Source organism: Oncorhynchus keta, chromosome 21 (genome assembly GCF_023373465.1).
Source record: "Oncorhynchus keta strain PuntledgeMale-10-30-2019 chromosome 21, Oket_V2, whole genome shotgun sequence".
NCBI classification, from domain to species: Eukaryota; Metazoa; Chordata; class Actinopteri; order Salmoniformes; family Salmonidae; genus Oncorhynchus; species Oncorhynchus keta.
In genome coordinates, this window is record NC_068441.1 from 55,514,506 (window position 1) to 55,533,539 (window position 19,034).

Here is a 19,034-nt window from a genome sequence, read left to right on the forward strand (position 1 = left end):
GTAGTAGACCTTACAGTGAAATGCTGAATACAACAGGTGTAGTAGACCTTACAGTGAAATGCTGAATACAACAGGTGTAGTAGACATTACAGTGAAATGCTGAATACAACAGGTGTAGTAAACCTCACAGTGAAATGCTGAATACAACAGGTGTAGTAAACCTTACAGTGAAATGCTGAATACAACAGGTGTAGTAGACCTTACAGTGAAATGCTGAATACAACAGGTGTAGATAGACCTTACAGTGAAATGCTGAATACAACAGGTGTAGATAGACCTTACAGTGAAATGCTGAATACAACAGGTGTAGTAGACCTCACAGTGAAATGCTGAATACAACAGGTGTAGTAGACCTCACAGTGAAATGCTGAATACAACAGGTGTAGTAGACCTCACAGTGAAATGCTGAATACAACAGGTGTAGTAGACCTCACAGTGAAATGCTGAATACAACAGGTGTAGTAGACCTTACAGTGAAATGCTGAATACAACAGGTGTAGTAAACATTACAGTGAAATGCTGAATACAACAGGTGTAGTAGACCTCACAGTGAAATGCTGAATACAACAGGTGTAGTAGACCTTACAGTGAAATGCTTACTGACGAGCCCTTAACCAACAATGAAGTTAAGAAAATACCTAAAAAAAAAGGTAAGAGATAAGAATAACAAATAGTTAAAGAGGCAGTAAATAACAATGGTGGGACTATATACAAAGGGTACCAGTGCCGAGGTAATTGAGGTAATATGTACATGTAGGTAGAGTTAAAGTGACTATGCATAGATAATAAACAGAGAGTAGCAGCAGCATAGATGGGGGGGCAACATTATGTACAAAACAAGTTACGAACAATGCAAAAAACAACAACATAATAGCACGGTTGGTTAAGAGACAATAAATGTGTGTGTGTGTGTGTGTGTGTGTGTGTTGTATCGACAAGGATGCACACTGGCCTCGGCTAACACAATAAAAGCTAATTGGACAAAACACAAGGACGTCTGGAACGTTCTCTCACTTGACTTCTCTCCAGCTGATCTTCTTTTCTGAGCTGGAAATCACCCAGCATGCTCTGCTCCACTTCACCGGTGGGAGGAACTACAGCTCTGATATGAGGAACTAACATTACTGATATGATTAACAACAAATACTTCACAGCCTTTTGTACATCGGCCAGGGGCACAATGTATGAAAATATGGTTGTATCAGAATCCCTTTTATAATCATTGGCCAGGACGGAGAAATAAGTAAAACCACAAGTCCAAATCCCTATCTCCATCCATGGCTAATTTAGGAAAGGCCCGATTTCAGCTCGCTAGCTAACCACTGGAGGACAACAACACAATGAGATGCAACAATTCAAGTTTTTTTTGTTCTGTCAATAATGATGTTTGGCTTTATGATGTGATTGGTCTGAAGACAAATCCAAACGGGCTTCCCTTGACACTTTTCTTGTTGTTGTTTTCTTGTTGTTGTTTTCTTGTTGTTGTTGGTGCATCTATGAATCTAGGCATCATTGTGCAAAACGTTTTTCTGGATATCCAAAACTTTACAGACAAAATTCTACAGGGAATTATACAGAATGAAGAGGTCCCCCCCCCTCTCCCAGGTTCCAGAGCCTGTCTAGGGAATAGACATTTAAATCCGACTGAAAGAGTACAGTTGTAGTTTTTGTGTTTTATTTACTTTTGAATATTAGAAGTGTTTTTTCGTTGTTGTTACCTTTACTTAATCTTTATTATTTTGCGTTGGTTTGTCAGTTTCACCCCCCATACAGTAGATGGCGGCATCCACCTCACGTTATTTGCGGACCGCCATAATACCATGGAAGAAGAAACTATAGCATTCCGGACTGGGACTGTCGGTTGCGCTCGTCGTTAGTAAAAGCATCTGAATATACCAAGCCATGGCGGAGAGTCTGTGCGTTGCTGTGCTCCTTTTGTGTGGGACTCTGATCCCCTTCGTGACCGGTGAGTTTGTCAATTGGAAATCAGTCATTAACAAACATTGTTCAGTCTGTGTGACATTGTAGAGTTTGTAAAAAAAAAAAAATATATAATAATTCCCTCTCAAAGAGTCAAATGACATCTTTAATTTTCGGATGTGGTGAGGGCGAGTCTGACAAAACATGTTACTGTAGCCAGTTAGTGTCTGTTTGGTAACTACATATGTGTGACTGTTTTATATGACTTCATCTTAATCAGGGGTTTAAGTACATCATTGGTCTAGAGATGCGTTATGTTCTCTCACGGTCAAACACATGGACGTAACGTCGTTATGCAGTATTAATTCAATTCAAGGGCTTTATCGACATGGGAAACATGTGTTAACATTGCCAAAGCAAGTGAAGTAGATAATATACAAAAGTGAAATAAACAATAAAAATTAACAGTAAACATTACACATACAGAAGTTCAAAAACAATAAAGACATTACAAATGTCATATTATAAATATATATATATATACATATATATATATACAGTGTTGTAACGATGTACAAATAGTTAAAGTACACAAGGGAAAATAAATAAACATGGGTTGTATTTACAATGTTGTTTGTTCCTCACTGGTTGCCATTTTCTTGTGGCAACATGTCACACATCTGGCACACTGTGGATAGTATTATCTAACTAACTTACTATATCGTTCTTATTTCGCAATATCCACTTCCTCCGTAGTTACTGGGTCCTGAACTAGACCCGCGTATTTCTGAGTGGATTGACTTTAAACATGCAATATGTGTTGTGTGACTCGTGGAGTTAAACAGTTTGTTGTTCATTTAGTTGCTAAAGTAAAACAAGTGTTTGATTCCATGATGTCACAGGAAACAAACTCGTAAATTACATGGGTGAGACTGGGACCAGTGTTTCACCCCATCTTGGGTTGTAAATGTTGAAATTTGAAATATACACTATGTTGAGGGCATTTAGACAGAGAGAGAGAGAGAGAGACATTAATTATTTGCTCTGCAGCTGATTGTGAGAGGTCCTTCACATCCTAGCTACTCTAATTAGATCAACCAGATCTCGAGGAAGCAATCAAGAATGTCTGTCTGGCAGGCCTGCAACCTCATGACTTTATGATATCCTCTGGTAGTTGCATGGACATCAACCTCGTTTTAGGATTCAAAACGTCTCCAAATTTATAGTCTGAAGAGACTTTGTGGCCAATTCAATCAGATCGGCTTTAGTCCACATTTGCATAGCAGTTGTTTTGGCGATGTCGAACTCAGAAGTGAGTTCGACATCGGGGAGAAAAAAAGGTCAAATCATGAGCCAGTGATCTCCGTTAAGTCGGAGTTATAGAAAGATGCTGGACGACTTGGATGACCATTCAAAACTATTTTTACCAGTCGGAGCTAATTTTTCCCCCCCCACCACAGGTTCCCAGTTGTCTTGAACGCTCAGAAGTCAGAAATGTCCCTAGTTGATTTGATCACAACATTATGGTGCTTTCGAGACATTGAGGAACTCTGTAGCCCCATGTGGTTAGGCTACCACCCTGCATCCCACTGCTGGCTTGCTTCTGAAGCTAAGTTGGGTTGGTCCTGGTTGGTCCCTGGATGGTCCTGGTTGGTCCCTGGATGGTCCTGGTTAGTACTGGTTGGTCCCTGGATGGGAGACCAGATGCTGCTGGAAGTGGTGTTGGAGGGCCAGTAGGAGGCACCCTTTTCTCTGGTCTAAATAAAATGCCACCCCAGGGCAGTAATTGGGGACATTGCCCTGTGTAGGGGTGCTGTCTTTCAGATGGGATGTTAAACGGGTGTCCTGACTCCCTGTGGTCACTCATTTTTTTAAATGTAGGTTAAGCACATGGAGTATTGAGTAGGATTATGTGTTTTCACATGCTAAAGGGATTGCTTAGGATAAAAACACATGTTTCTTGCTCCATGCTACCTTGTTGATAACATTGTTGATAACATGACCGTGCGGGGGCAGATAACTGTTGATTTTGAGAAGAGTGCTGCTCCTCCTTCACTGCTTTTGCCTGTTCATGTCGTGGGCCATAGCCCGGGGGCACTGCGGGTCAGCTTAATCAAACGCCCTCATTAACTCTATTGTGTTTGTTGTACACTTGTCAATGCTATTGCCGTTGTCTTTCAAGGTTAGACTATACCATGTATTTTCTCCCAAGCTTTGTCCAACTCAAACCTATGATGTCTTTCTCCTTTCTACCCAGCTGGTAATGACTGTGAGGGCTACTTCGACGCCAAGAGCCTATACCAATCCAAGCAGTACTGTGGTATACTCCAGGGGTGCTGTGGAACGTGTGAGAATAGATACTGCTGCAGCAATGTCTACAAACAGATGGGGACGTCTGAACAGAACAGCTGCTTTTTCAGGTAGGAGGACAAAAACTATAGCTATGTCCTAATCGAATGGTACCCTATGCCCCATGGGGCCCTAGTCTAAAGTAGTGCCCTATATAGGGAATAGGGCACTGGTTTAAAGTAATGCATTTGGAAAGTATTCAGACCCCTTGACATTTTGGTACGTTTTATTCTAAAAATTGATTGAATTGTTTTTTTCCCCCTCATCAATCTACACACACTACCCCATAATGACATCACAATACCCCATAAAGACATCACAATACCCCATAATGACATCACAATACCCCATAAAGACAAAGCAAAAACTTTGACATTTTTTGCAAATGTATTAAAAATGAAATCACATATACATAAGTATTCAGACTAGAGGTCGACCGATTAATCTGCATGGCCGATTAATTAGGACCAATTTCAAGTTATGACAATCGGTAATCGTCAATGTTGGACGCCGATTATGGCCGATTACTTTTCAATCCACGAGGAGACTGCGCGGCAGGCTGACCCACCTGTTACCTTGGCTCCTTGCTGCACTTGCGTAAATTGCTAGCTATCATTAAACTTATCTTAACATAATCACTAGTTAACTACACATGATTGATGATATTACTAGGTTAACTAGCTTGTCCTGTGTTGCATATAATCAATGCGGTGCCTGTTAATTTAATTTTTGATGATTTAACAAAAGCGCATTTGCGAAAAAAGCACAGTCGTTGCACAAATGTACCATAAACACCTTTCTTAACATGAATATGCAAATGAATTACTTAAAAATCATACAATGTGATTTTCTGGATTTTTGTTTTAGATTCCGTCTCACAGTTGAAGTGTACCTATGATAAAAATTACAGACCTCTACATGCTTTGTAAGTAGGAAAACCTGCAAAATCGGCAGTGTATCAAATACTTGTTCTCCCCACTTGGCACATATTTTTAAACCTGCATGTTTAGTTTAAAATAAATTAATGTCAGCAGGCAATATTAACTAGGGAAATGGTGTCACTTCTCTTGCGTTCAGTGTAAGCAGAGTCAGGGTATATGCAGCAGAACTGTGTGAAGACTATTTCTTCCTAACAAAGACTACTTAATTTGCCATGATTATAACATTGAAGGTTGTGCAATGTAACAGCGATATTTAGACTTAGGGATGCCACCCATTTGATAAAATATGGAACGGTTCTGTATTTCAGTGAAAGAATTAACGTTTTGTTTTTCAAAATGATAGTCTCCGGATTTGTCCATATTAATGACCTAAGGCTCATATTTCCTTGTTTATTATATTATAATTAAGTCTATGATTTGATAGAGTAGTCTGACTGAGCAGTGGTAGGCAGCAGCAGCATTCATTCAAACAGCACTTTCCTCCATTTGCGAGAGAAATAGTCCTATAATTCCTATAATAACTACAACCTAAAACTTCTTACCGGGGAATATTGAAGACTCATGTTAAAAGGAACCAGATTTTATTTATGTATTATATTTAGTTAAAATAAGTGTTCATTCAGTATTGTTGTAATTTTCATTATTACAAATATATATAAAAATCGGCCAATTAAATCGGTAGTGGCTTTTTTTTGTGTCCTCCAATAATATTAGTTTGTTGAAAAACCATAATCAGTCAACCTCTAATTCAGACCGTTTACTCAGTACTTTTGTTGAAGCATCTTTGGCAGCGATTACAGCCTCGAGTCTTCTTGGGTATGACGCTAGAAGCTTGGCACACCTGTATTTGGCGAGTTTCTCCTATTCTTCTCTGCAGATCCTCTCAAGCTCTGTCAGGTTGGATGGGGAGGGTTGCTGCACAGCTATTTTCAGGTCTCTCCAGAGATGTTCGATCGGGTTCAAGTCCGGGCTCTGGCTGGGACACTCAAGGACATTCAGAGACTTGTCCCGAAGCTACTCCTGTGTTCTCTTGGCTGTGTGCTTAGGGTCGTTGTCCTGTTGGAAGTTGAACCTTCGCCCCAGTCTGAGGTCCTGAGCGCTCTGGAGCAGGTTTTCATCAAGGATCTCTCTGTACTTTTCTCCGTTTATCTTTCCCTTGATCCTGACTAATCTTGAAGTCCCTGCCACTAAAAAACATCCCCACAACGTGCTTTACTGTATTTATTTATTTTATTTGACTAGGCAAGTCACTTTAGGGATAGTACCAGGGTTCCTCCAGACGTAACACTTGGCATTCAGGCCAAAGAGTTCAATCTTGGTTTCATCAGACCAAAGAATCTTGTTTCTCATGGTCAGTGAGTCCTTTTAGGTGTCTTTTGGCAAACTCCAAGTGGGCTGTCATGTGGCTTTTACTTAGCAGTGGCTTCAGTCTGGCCACTCTACCATAAAGGCCTGATTGGTGGAGTGCTGAAGATGATGGTTGTCCTTCTGGAAGGTTCTCCCATCTCCACAGAGGAACTCTAGAGCTCTGTCAGAATGACCATCGAGTTCTTGGTCTTCTCCCTGACCAAGACCCTTCTCCCCTGATTGCTCAATTTGGCCGGGCGGCCAGCTCTAGGAAGAGTCTTGGTGGTTCCAAACTTATTCCATTTAAGAATGATGGAGGCCACTGTGTTCTTGGGGACCTTCAATGCTGCAGAAATGTTTTGGTACCCTTCCCCGGATCTGTGCCTTCCCAATCCTGTCTCTGAGCTCTACAGACAATTCCTTCGACCTCATGGCTTCGTTTTTAGCTCTGACATGCACTGTCAACTGTGGGACCTAGAGATAGACAGGTATGTGCCTTTCCAAATCATGTCCAGTCAATTGAATTTACCACAGGTGGACTCCAATCAAGTTGTAGAAACATGAAGGATGATCAATGGAAACAGGATGCATCTGAGCTCAATTTTGAATCACATAGTAAAGGTCTGAATACTTATTTACAAAACCTGTTTTCGCTTTGTCATTATGGGGTATTGTGTGTAGATTAATTAGGATTTTGAAATGTAATCCATTTAAAAAAAAAAATAAGGTTGTAACGTAAAAAAAAATGTGGAAAAAGTCAAGGGGTCTGAATACTTTCCGATAGGGAGCCATTTGAGACTCACTCAAAGATTAAACCACTGACCATGTGGTTCAGTGAACTGTGCTCGTGTGATTATTGCAAACCTGGCCTGAGACCTGGAGAACATTGAAAAACATCTCTTGTATTGCACTAAGGCTGAAACCCACAGCCGAGCCACCCGATTGTGAAACGAATTCTGTCACAAAGATGTGAACTATGACCCCTCACTTCCTCTTTAAAACCAAGCTCTTTTCAGATCTGTGAAACAAAACTTTGCAACAAGCAACTGTCCTTGTAATACATGAACAGGCACATGTCACCACCCCATCAGAGCAGGTGCAGAGTAGACACCCCCTCCACCCCCCATAAATCAACCTCACGAGACTTGTAGCATCAACACAACTTCAAACTTGAGGGGTAATATAAAAACAGGATCAATGAATTAGCCAGCTAACTTTGATCAACAAGCAGAAATAATTTTGTCTGATTTCATTTAGAAAGCTAAACGTGTTTTTGATGGAATCAATTAAACCACGCCCATAATCAAGTTTTATCTTTCTAAAAAATAAAAATAAATAAACGCTATTTCAGATTATCTAGAAAAGTTTTGCTGGTCAACTCCTTGATCCTGCTTCGTAGTATACCCCTACTGTATATTTGGCTGCACAGGGCTAACATGCAAATCTATATCTATATGATGTCATGCTTTATGCAACAGTACAATTACAGAAGTCTTTTTTTTTTATGATCTGGCTTTGTGCTTCTACACCTGCATTGCTTGCTGTTTGGGGGTTTTAGGCTGGGTTTCTGTACAGCACTTTGAGATATCAGCTGATGTACGAAGGGCTTTATAAATACAATTTGATCTGGCTTTGTTAGTTCAGAAATAAACATTTTGTTTCTATCTCTGACTGATTTGTTGTGTCGCTCTATTCCAGCAGCAGCATCAGCAGCAGCTCGTTCACCATCTGGCCATTCATAGCGATACCTGTCATCTTGGTGATTATTATCATCTCTTGTTGCTGCTGTCCCTGCTGCTGCATGTACAACATGTGCCGGAAGCCCAGACGTAAGTCTCTCCTTTTGATCACAACATGTTTCCTGAAGCCCTGATGTACGTTACAGTTATCTTGTGTACAGGGCCTTGCGAAAGTATTCATTCCCCCCTTTGGTGTTTTTACGATTTTGTTGCTTTTTTTTAACTTGTAATTTAAATTTCATGTAATGGACATACACAAAATAGTCCAAATTTGTGAAGTGAAATGAAAAATACAACTTTAATAAATAATTAATAACTGAAAAGTGGTGCGTGTTTATGTATTCACCCCCTTTTGCTATGAAGCCCCTAAATAAGATCTGGTGCAACCAACTACCTTCAGAAGTCACATAATTAGTTAGATTTTTTTTTTTAAGTGTCACATGATCTCAAAGTTGTGGAGAAGTACAGATCAGGGTTGGGTTATAAAAACATATCAGAAACTTTGAACATCCCACAGAGCAACATTAAATCCATGATTACAAAATAGAAAGAATATGGCACCACAACAAACCTGCCAAGAGAGGACCAACCCACCAAAACTCACAGACCAGGCAAGGAGGACATTAAATCAGAGAGGCAACAAAGAGACCAAAGATCACCCTGAAGGGGCTGCAAAGCTCCACAGCGGAGATTGGAGTATCTGTCCATAGGATCCCTTTAAGCCGTACACTCCACAGAGCTGGGCTTTACGGAAGAGTGGACAGAAAAAAATAAGCAAACACGTTTGGTGTTCGCCAAAAGGCATGTGGGAGATTCCCGAAACATATGGAAGAAGGTACTCTGGTCAGATGATACTAGGAATAAACTGGTCAGAATTGAAGGAATGATGGATGGCGCTAAATACAAGGATATTCTTGAAGGGAACCTGCTTCAGTCTTCCAGAGATTTGAGACTGGGACGGAGGTTCACCTTCCAGCAGGACAATGACCCTAAGCATACTGTTAAAGCAACACTCGAGTGGTTTAAGGGGAAACATTTAAATGTCTTGGAATGTCCTAGTCAAAGCCCAGACCTCAATCCAATTGAGAATCTGTGGTATGACTTAAAGATTGCTGTACATCAGCGGAACCCATCCAACTTGAAGGAGCAGTTTTGCCTTGAAGAATGGGCAAAAATCCCAGTGGCTAGATGTGCCAAGCTTATAGAGACTTGCAGCTGTAATTGCTGCAAAAGGTGCCTCTACAAAGTATTGAGGGGGGTGAATAGTTACGCACGCTCGCTCAAGTTCTGTTTTTGTCTTATTTCTTGTTTGTTTGACAAAAAAATATTTTGCATCTTCAAAGTGGTAGGCTAAATCAAATGATACAACACCCCCCCAAAAAAAAAAAAAAATTAATTAATTCCAGGTTGTAAGGCAACAAAATAGGAAAAATGCCAAGGGAGGGGTGAATACTTTCGCAAGCCACTATGTCTCCTTTGATCACAACATGATAAAACACAATACAAATATGCTGGTTGATTTTAGATTTAAAACAATTATATGAACTATTAGTTTATATTCTCAATGACCTATGTGTAGTCTGGGGGGGTCAGTTCTGACTGTAGTATCTGTGTAGTCTGGGGGGTCAGTTCTGACTGTAGTATCTGTGTAGTCTGGGGGTCAGTTCTGACTGTAGTATCTGTGTAGTCTGGGGGTCAGTTCTGACTGTAGTATCTGTGTAGTCTGGGGGGTCAGTTCTGACTGTAGTATCTGTGTAGTCTGGGGGTCAGTTCTGACTGTAGTATCTGTGTAGTCTGGGGGTCAGTTCTGACTAGTATCTGTGTAGTCTGGGGGTCAGTTCTGACTGTAGTCTGTGTAGTCTGGGGGTCAGTTCTGACTGTAGTATCTGTGTAGTCTGGGGGTCAGTTCTGACTGTAGTATCTGTGTAGTCTGGGGTCAGTTCTGACTAGTATCTGTAGTCTGGGGGTCAGTTCTGACTGTAGTAGTCTGGGGTCATCTGTGTAGTCTGTAGTCTGGGGGTCAGTTCTGACTGTAGTCTGGGGGGTATCTGTGTAGTCTGGGGGTCAGTTCTGACTGTTGTATCTGTCTAGTCTGGGGGTCAGTTCTGACTGTAGTATCTGTAGTCTGGGGGTCAGTTCTGACTGTAGTATCTGTGTAGTCTGGGGGTCAGTTCTGACTAGTATCTGTAGTCTGGGGGTCAGTTCTGACTGTAGTATCTGTGTAGTCTGGGGGGTCAGTTCTGACTGTAGTATCTGTGTAGTCTGGGGGTCAGTTCTGACTGTAGTATCTGTGTAGTCTGGGGGTCAGTTCTGACTGTAGTATCTGTGTAGTCTGGGGGGTCAGTTCTGACTGTAGTATCTGTGTAGTCTGGGGGTCAGTTCTGACTGTAGTATCTGTAGTCTGGGGGTCAGTTCTGACTGTAGTATCTGTGTAGTCTGGGGGTCAGTTCTGACTGTAGTATCTGTGTAGTCTGGGGGGTCAGTTCTGACTAGTATCTGTGTAGTCTGGGGGTCAGTTCTGACTGTAGTATCTGTAGTCTGGGGGTCAGTTCTGACTGTAGTATCTGTGTAGTCTGGGGGTCAGTTCTGACTGTAGTATCTGTGTAGTCTGGGGGTCAGTTCTGACTGTAGTATCTGTGTAGTCTGGGGGTCAGTTCTGACTGTAGTATCTGTGTAGTCTGGGGGTCAGTTCTGACTGTAGTATCTGTGTAGTCTGGGGTCAGTTCTGACTGTAGTATCTGTGTAGTCTGGGGGGTCAGTTCTGACTGTAGTATCTGTGTAGTCTGGGGGGGTCAGTTCTGACTGTAGTATCTGTGTAGTCTGGAGGTCAGTTCTGACTGTAGTATCTGTGTAGTCTGGGGGTCAGTTCTGACTGTAGTCTGGGGTATCTGACTGTAGTCTGGGGGTCAGTTCTGACTGTAGTATCTGTGTAGTCTGGGGGTCAGTTCTGACTGTAGTATCTGTGTAGTCTGGGGGTCAGTTCTGACTGTAGTCTGGGGGTATCTGTATCTGTAGTCTGGGGGTCAGTTCTGACTAGTATCTGTGTAGTCTGGGGGTCAGTTCTGACTGTAGTCTGTCTAGTCTGGGGGTCAGTTCTGACTGTAGTATCTGTAGTCTGGGGGTCAGTTCTGACTGTTATATCTGTCTAGTCTGGGGGTCAGTTCTGACTGTAGTATCTGTAGTCTGGGGGTCAGTTCTGACTGTTGTATCTGTCTAGTCTGTGGGGGTCAGTTATGACTGTAGTATCTGTGTAGTCTGGGTGTCAGTTCTGACTGTAGTATCTGTGTAGTCTGGGGGTCAGTTCTGACTGTTGTATCTGTCTAGTCTGGGGATCAGTGTTTAGTAGAGTTAAGTTCAACAAGGCTTCCAAACATGTTACTTAGTAGCAATTTCAGTTGAACGAACATTCCAGAATGTTACGGATGAAGCCACAAATAGCTACTTTTTCCGGCAACATTCAAACTTTAAATTCAACCATATTTCCAAATGTGCTGTATTATTTGTAGTGGGCAGTTTAGACCTGAAACAGACACACGCTCCTCCGAACACTACCTTCTCAGACACAAAACAAATGGAATGCTAAAGTTAAAACTATTTTCCTTGTTGAACACACCCCAGTTTTCTGTTTGTGGTTAAATGCTGCCCATTCATATGAAGCAGACGGCCACATACCTGAAGTCTAGTCAGAACTGGTTAATGTGAAGTAGGGAAATATATCTACATCCGAAATGGTACCCTATTTCATGGGTAGTGAACTACTGTAGACCAGAGCCCTATGGGGTAGTACACTACTTTAGACCAGAGCCCTGGGGGTAGTGCACTACTTTAGACCAGAGCCCTATGGGGTAGTACACTACTTTAGACCAGAGCCCTATGGGGTAGTGCACTACTTTAGACCAGAGCCCTATGGGGTAGTGCACTACTTTAGACCAGAGCCCTATGGGGGTAGTGCACTACTTTAGACCAGAGCCCTATGGGGGTAGTGCACTACTTTAGACCAGAGCCCTATGGGGGTAGTGCACTACTTTAGACCAGAGCCCTATGGGGTAGTGCACTACTTTAGACCAGAGCCCTATGGGTAGTGCACTACTTTAGACCAGAGCCCTATGGGGGTAGTGCACTACTTTAGACCAGAGCCCTATAGACCAGGGGGTAGTGCACTACTTTAGACCAGAGCCCTATGGGGTAGTGCACTACTTTAGACCAGACCAGAGCCCTATGGGGTAGTGCACTACTTTAGACCAGAGCCCTATGGGGTAGTGCACTACTTTAGACCAGAGCCCTATGGGGGTAGTGCACTACTTTAGACCAGAACCCTATGGGGGTAGTGCACTACTTTAGACCAGAGCCCTATGGGGTAGTGCACTACTTTAGACCAGAGCTCTATGGGGGTAGTGCACTACTTTAGACTAGAGCCCTATGGGGGGTAGTGCTCTACTTTAGACCAGAGCCCTATGGGGGTAGTGCACTACTTTAGACCAGAACCCTATGGGGGTAGTGAACTTCTTTAGACCAGAGCCCTATGGCGGTAGTGTACACTACTTTAGATCAGAGCCCTATGGGGTAGTGCACTACTTTAGACCAGAGCCCTATGGGTAGTGCACTACTTTAGACCAGAGCCCTATGGGGGTAGTGCACTACTTTAGACCAGAGCCCTATGGTGGTAGTGCACTACTTAAGACCAGAGCCCAGAGCCAGTATTCTACTTCCTGTAACGCGTTGACAAGCCGTGGAAATATTCTACTTCCTCTGACACGTTTCTTATTGGATGTTCCTTCCGTGTTTCACGCTTGTTAGAAAAGTTGTCTGGTTTGGTGCCGACTGAACAGGAACCAGGCTGACCTGGGCTGTTGTGGAGTGAGAATTTCTCTTGTTTTCGTGGCATTTCATAAAAATAAAATAAAGTGTTATCCTGTTTGGTGTCTATTGAACATGTGCCTGCTGAATCTGTGGTTAGAATAACAGGTGGGTTAGTTCCAGCCAATGAGTCTGACTCATACTTTCCCTAGCAACCCACCACAGGGGGCGGAGCCTTCAGGGCCCTCTGTCATACAGGAAGTGGTCAGACCACTCCCACTTGGAACCCTGACAGGCCTTGGCGGTGGGAGGAATCCACAAACAAAGGATAGTGTATCCCAAACCGTTCCCTAATATAGTTCACTACTTTTGACCTGAAGTGCAGTGTATATAAAGGAATAGGTTGTCATTTGGAATGCACACATGAGGGTTGATTTCAGACAACACCCAATTATGTAACCTCTTCCCCTCCTTACAACGGAGAAGGAATCTAGTGTTTGTCTAATCTTATAGCTCTTTCGAGTTCAAGGAGGAAAAAAAAACTCTTGTTTGAAATCGAAACAAGAATGCATACATTTTAAGCATTGCTGATAACTGTAGGATTCAACATTTGTAGACCTATTAGCTTAAGTACATTTAGAAACGGGTATTTTTTAAAGTTTTATTTATTTTAAATTTGACCCCTTTTTCTCCCCAATTTCGTGGTATCCAATTGTTTTTAGTAGCTACTATCTTGTCTCATCGCTACAACTCCCGTACGGGCTCGGGAGAGACAAAGGTTGAAAGTCATGCGTCCTCCGATACACAACCCAACCAAGCCGGACTGCTTCAGCGCACATCCAACCCGGAAGCCAGCCGCACCTGGCAACCTTGGTTGGCGCGCACTGTGCCCGGCCCGCCACAGGAATCGCTGGTGCACGATGAGATCCCTTTCCCGGCCAAACCCTCCCTAACCCGGACGACTCTAGGCCAATTGTGCGTCGCCCCACGGACCTCCCGGTCGCGGCCGGTTACGAACAGAGCCTGGGCACGAACACAGAGTCTCTGGTGGCACAGCCGGCGCTGCAGTACAGCGCCCTTAAATACTGCGCCACCCGGGAGGCCCTGGAAACCAGTAATTTTAACAGGTTGTTTGGACTTTAAAAAATATATATAAATGACCACTTCTTGTAAATGTGTGTTTAAACCAGTGGCATTTAAGCCTTAACCAGAATCCACAGACACACAGAGGTGATAATCAACATCCCATGACATAACTACGTGGCTCTGAGCCCAACAAGTACGACGCATTCCTCTTCATTTGAATGGTTTTGACGGAGAAAAGTATTTGAGCTGCGCTGAGAATAAAAAAAAAAAAAAGTATGAAAGCCAACAGTCCAATATTGTAGAACACTGCTGTGCTTACCCAAATACATGTTGGACTGATAGAAGCTTTATACCCTCTGTACTGAGCTGACCGGGGCGTCCCACTTCCTGTTCTCATCATCAGGCTTCATTTCTGGCCTGTCCCTCAGTATGTGTCAGCACAGCTCTCCGCTTCCCCCGACATAGTTTAACCAGAGCCCTATGGCTGTGGTTTACAAATCAAATCAAATATATTTATAAAGTCCTTCTTACATCAGCTGATGTCACAGAAACCCAGCCTAAAACCCCCAACAGAAAGCAATGCAGGTGTAGAAGCACGGTGGGCTAGGAAAAAACTCCCTCGAAAGGCCAAAACCTAGGAAGAAGCCTAGAGAGGAACCAGTACACTGTTGATATTAGAAACATCCTTCTAAACAGACACCGGGGCTTTTCAACAACGGCTTCACTAGGTTCTCCTTCACCACACCCATTTCAACGCTTTAATAAAGAGCTGTGTGAACTATGAACTATGAACTAACCTCTGATTTATTGTCTGCCTTACTCCATACAGCGGTGATAGCCACGACCTCCCACACCACAGTGGTGAACACCCAGTTCACCCAGCAACCCCAGCAGCCCGTCCAGCCCTACCAGGGTGGCCCCCAGTACCCAGCCTACCAGCCCGTACCCGTCCAGCCTGGGTATGGGGCTCAGCCTCAACCCGGCTACGGAGGAGGGCAGCCCATGACCACAGCACTGGGCTACCAGGGACAGCCCTTCCAGCCAGGACCACCCCCCCCCTACCAAGAGACTGGTAAGTGATATAGACATACAGGTGATGATGTAATGGCACCCTTTTAAGGTTTAAGCTACCCTCCTGTAGGTTTTAACTCCAACTCCAACCCTGTTCCTAGAGAGATACCCTCCTGTAGGTTTTAACTCCAACCCTGTTCCTGGAGAGATTCCCTCCTGTAGGTTTTAACTCCAACCCTGTTCCTGGAGAGATACCCTCCTGTAGGTTTTAACCCCAACCCTGTTCCTGGAAAGAAACCCTCCTGTAGGTTTTAACTCCAACCCTGTTCCTGGAGAGCTACCCTCCTGTAGGTTTTAACTCTGACCCTGTTCCTGGAGAGCTACCCTCCTATAGGTTAACTTCAACCCTGTTCCTAGAGAGATACCCTCCTGTAAGTTTTAACTCCAACCCTGTTCCGAGAGATACCCTCCTGTAGGGTTTAACTCCAACCCTGTTCCTGGAGAGATACCCTCCTGTAGGGGTTTAACTTCAACCCTGTTCCTGGAGAGATACCCTCCTGTAGGTTTTAACTCCAAACCTGTTCCTGGAGAGATACCCTCCTGTAGGGTTTAACTCCAACCCTGTTCCGAGAGATACCCTCCTGTAGGGTTTAACTCCAACCCTGTTCCTGGAGAGATACCCTCCTGTAGGGGTTTAACTTCAACCCTGTTCCTGGAGAGATACCCTCCTGTAGGTTTTAACTCCAAACCTGTTCCTGGAGAGATACCCTCCTGTAGGGTTTAACTCCAACTGGTCTCTCCAGGTTGCTGTCGAAGCATTCTAGTTCCACCTTATGACTAGTTGCCCAAAAAACACCACCTCTGTCTGGTGTAGTAATGTCCTCTCTCTCACTCAGGTTCAGCCTATCCTCCTGCTATCCAAGTGCCTTATAGTCAGGCTGGGTTCAGTCCGGGACAACCATCTTACCCCTTCCAGCCTCCAGCTCAGCCTGGCTACCCAGCCCAGCAGCCCGGCTACCCAGCCCAGCAGCCCAGCCACCCAGCCCAAGCTGGCGCGCCTCCCGCTCAGCCTGACTTCCTCTCTGCCCAGCCTGCCTACAACCCTGCCTTCGTGGACTCCCAACCTCCGAAGACTGGCTACTGAGTCAATTCTCCATCACTATCTGATGCAGTTCTCCCTCCCATTCTCCATCACCCACTGGTGCAGTTCTCCCTCCCATTCTCCATCACCCACTGGTGCAGTTCTCCCTCCCATTCTCCATCACCCACTGGTGCAGTTCTCCCTCCCATTCTCCATCACCCACTGGTGCAGTTCTCCCTCCCATTCTCCATCACCCACAGGTGCAGTTCTCCCTCCCATTCTCCATCACCCACTGGTGCAGTTCTCCCTCCCATTCTCCATCACCCACTGGTGCAGTTCTCCCTCCCATTCTCCATCCACCCACTGGTGCAGTTCTCCCTCCCATTCTCCATCACCCACTGGTGCAGTTCTCTCCATCACCCACTGGTGCAGTTCTCCCTCCCATTCCCCATCCACCCACTGGTGCAGTTCTCCCTCCCATTCCCCATCCACCCACTGGTGCAGTTCTCCCTCCCATTCTCCATCCACCCACTGTCTGAAGCAGTTCTCTCCATCACCCACTGGTGCAGTTCTCCCTCCCATTCTCCATCACCCACTGGTGCAGTTCTCCCTCCCATTCTCCATCCACCCACTGTCTGAAGCAGTTCTCTCTCTCATCACCCACAGGTCTCCCTCCCTCCCTCCCATTCTCCATCCATCCACTGTCTGAAGCAGTTCTCTCTCTCATCACCCACAGGTCTCCCTCCCTCCCTCCCATTCTCCATCCACCCACTGTCTGAAGCAGTTCTCTCTCTCATCACCCACAGGTCTCCCTCCCTCCCTCCCATTCTCCATCCATCCACTGTCTGAAGCAGTTCTCTCTCTCATCACCCACAGGTCTCCCTCCCTCCCTCACATTCTCCATCCACCCATCCACTGTCTGAAGCAGTTCTCTCTCTCATCACCCACAGGTCTCCCTCCCGTTCCCCACCACCCCAAACATGTCCCATTCACTGAGCTTCTAGAGCTCACCTGGGAGAGAACTGAACTGCATCCCAAACAGCACTATCCTGGTCAAACGTAGTGCACTACATAGGAAATAGGGTGCTGTTTGGGATGAGTTCTATACCTCGTTAGGGCCAGGTATATTATTATGACAGTCTAAAAGGGAATCTTCATGTATTGCTGTGCCTCGGGTCTTCATTGTGCAACTCAAACTGTGGTTTAAAACATTTTGCACTGTAGTTGAATGACGTAAAGTAGAATCAAAATGTCTGAATCCTCATTCACACAATTGTGAAATATACCTAGTTTAGTGGTGAAACAGATGTTCTATTAAAATGAAGCTATCCTGTCTCGTACAGAAACAGTTGTGCCTTTCTTTTTTTTTTTTTTACCATAAATTCTTGGTCCAACCAAATTATATATATATATATTTTTAAAATAAAACCAGAGTGTATGTTGTTTTCAGACACCGTTTTAAAATGTCTACGTCCCCATGTAGGGCACTGCTTTTGTCCAGAGCCCAATGAACTCAAAAGTAGTGCCCTATGTAGGGAATAGGGTGCCATTTTGGACTGTTAAACCTCCACAATATTGCCTTGTTTTTCCCACTTATGCTGTGAGATCATGTAAAATAATTCTGTACCAAGCCTTGCAGGTGAACCAAGCTGAATGAAGCGCTACCAGCCTTTAAATGAAATGTAATGCTTTTTAAATGTAAAAAAAAAAAATCTGATTGACCTCTCCTCTGTTGATAATGTCCCTGTCTGCATCCCTAATGGATCCCTATATAAGTGCACTACTTTTGAGGTCCTGTGGTCAAAGGCAGTGCACTATTTTGGGAGCCAGCCCTGGTCTTCCACACTGTATCTGTGAAGTCGGGGGTCTGGAAAGGTCAGTGTAGAAATATGCTGTGTAGAACATGCATGCGGTTGACATGTTTGGAGTGAAGAATCATGTCGGCTGCTATTGGTTGTATTTCTGTCTGCGTGCAGTATGCTGTTGCACTCTTTATTTTTTACACCACCCTCGTCGTTAGAACTTGTTGCCCGGGGTTGTTTTGTCCGCGTCACACGTGTTTCTATCCTATGTCAGGGGGTATTCAACTCTGACCCTACGAGGGACGGAGACTGCTGGGGTTCTGTTCTACCCGATCATTAAGAATTGGACCCACCTGGTGTCCCCAGGTCTAAAAATCAGTCCCTGATTTCAGTCCCCGATTTCAGTCCCCGATTTCAGTCCCTGATTTCAGTCCCCGATTTCAGTCCCTGATTTTAGAGGGGAACAATGAAAACGCAGTGGAACAGGCTTTGAGGTCCAGAGTTTGAGAGCCCCCACAGCGGATGTGTCATAATACCCATAAAACCTAGCTGTCAAAACAGGGAAATGGTTCCGATCGTCCCCCCCTCCCCAATAGGCGATTTTAGAAACACTTAAAAGTGTTTCGTGTAGGTTTACCCTGGCGTGACTCAATGCATTCAGATGGGTATTATGACTCATGTTGTGACAGGATACCAGCCTTCGTCTGTTGTTCATGTGACTTCAGGTTGTGAGCACCTTCGTCAGCCATATCTGCTTTAGCGAGCTGCTTGTTCGAGCTGAGTAAATAACATGCTGTAGTTTTTAAAATGTTATCAGGAATAAAATGCCACTTTTTTTTGCTACAATGACAAATAAATGTTTTTTTTTTTTTCAACTCTTGTATCATTATTTAGCCTGATCCCCAGATCTGTTGGTACCTCCAGTATTTTCCTTGTGATACATATGGAACAGACACTTTAG

At 44.1% G+C, this 19,034-nt stretch overlaps 1 protein-coding gene across 6 annotated transcripts; it reads left to right on the forward strand.

Annotated features, from left to right (window-relative positions):
- The first annotated feature begins 1,826 nt into the window (after positions 1-1,826).
- LOC118380558 (protein shisa-5) lies at positions 1,827-18,946 on the forward strand. Of its 6 annotated transcripts, none has more exons than XM_052474262.1 (7): positions 1,827-1,966; positions 4,178-4,340; positions 8,256-8,386; positions 15,009-15,251; positions 16,087-16,496; positions 16,532-17,077; positions 17,222-18,946. In XM_052474262.1, the coding sequence occupies exons 1-5, from the start codon at positions 1,903-1,905 to the stop codon at positions 16,332-16,334; spliced, it is 849 nt and encodes a 282-aa protein (XP_052330222.1). In that variant the 5' UTR covers positions 1,827-1,902; the 3' UTR covers positions 16,335-16,496; positions 16,532-17,077; positions 17,222-18,946. The 6 variants fall into 6 exon arrangements, with proteins under 6 accessions (XP_052330222.1, XP_052330225.1, XP_052330224.1 ...); XM_052474265.1 differs by having other exon boundaries at positions 16,087-16,467; positions 16,585-17,077; XM_052474264.1 differs by having other exon boundaries at positions 16,087-16,461.
- Positions 18,947-19,034: the final 88 nt, after the last annotated feature.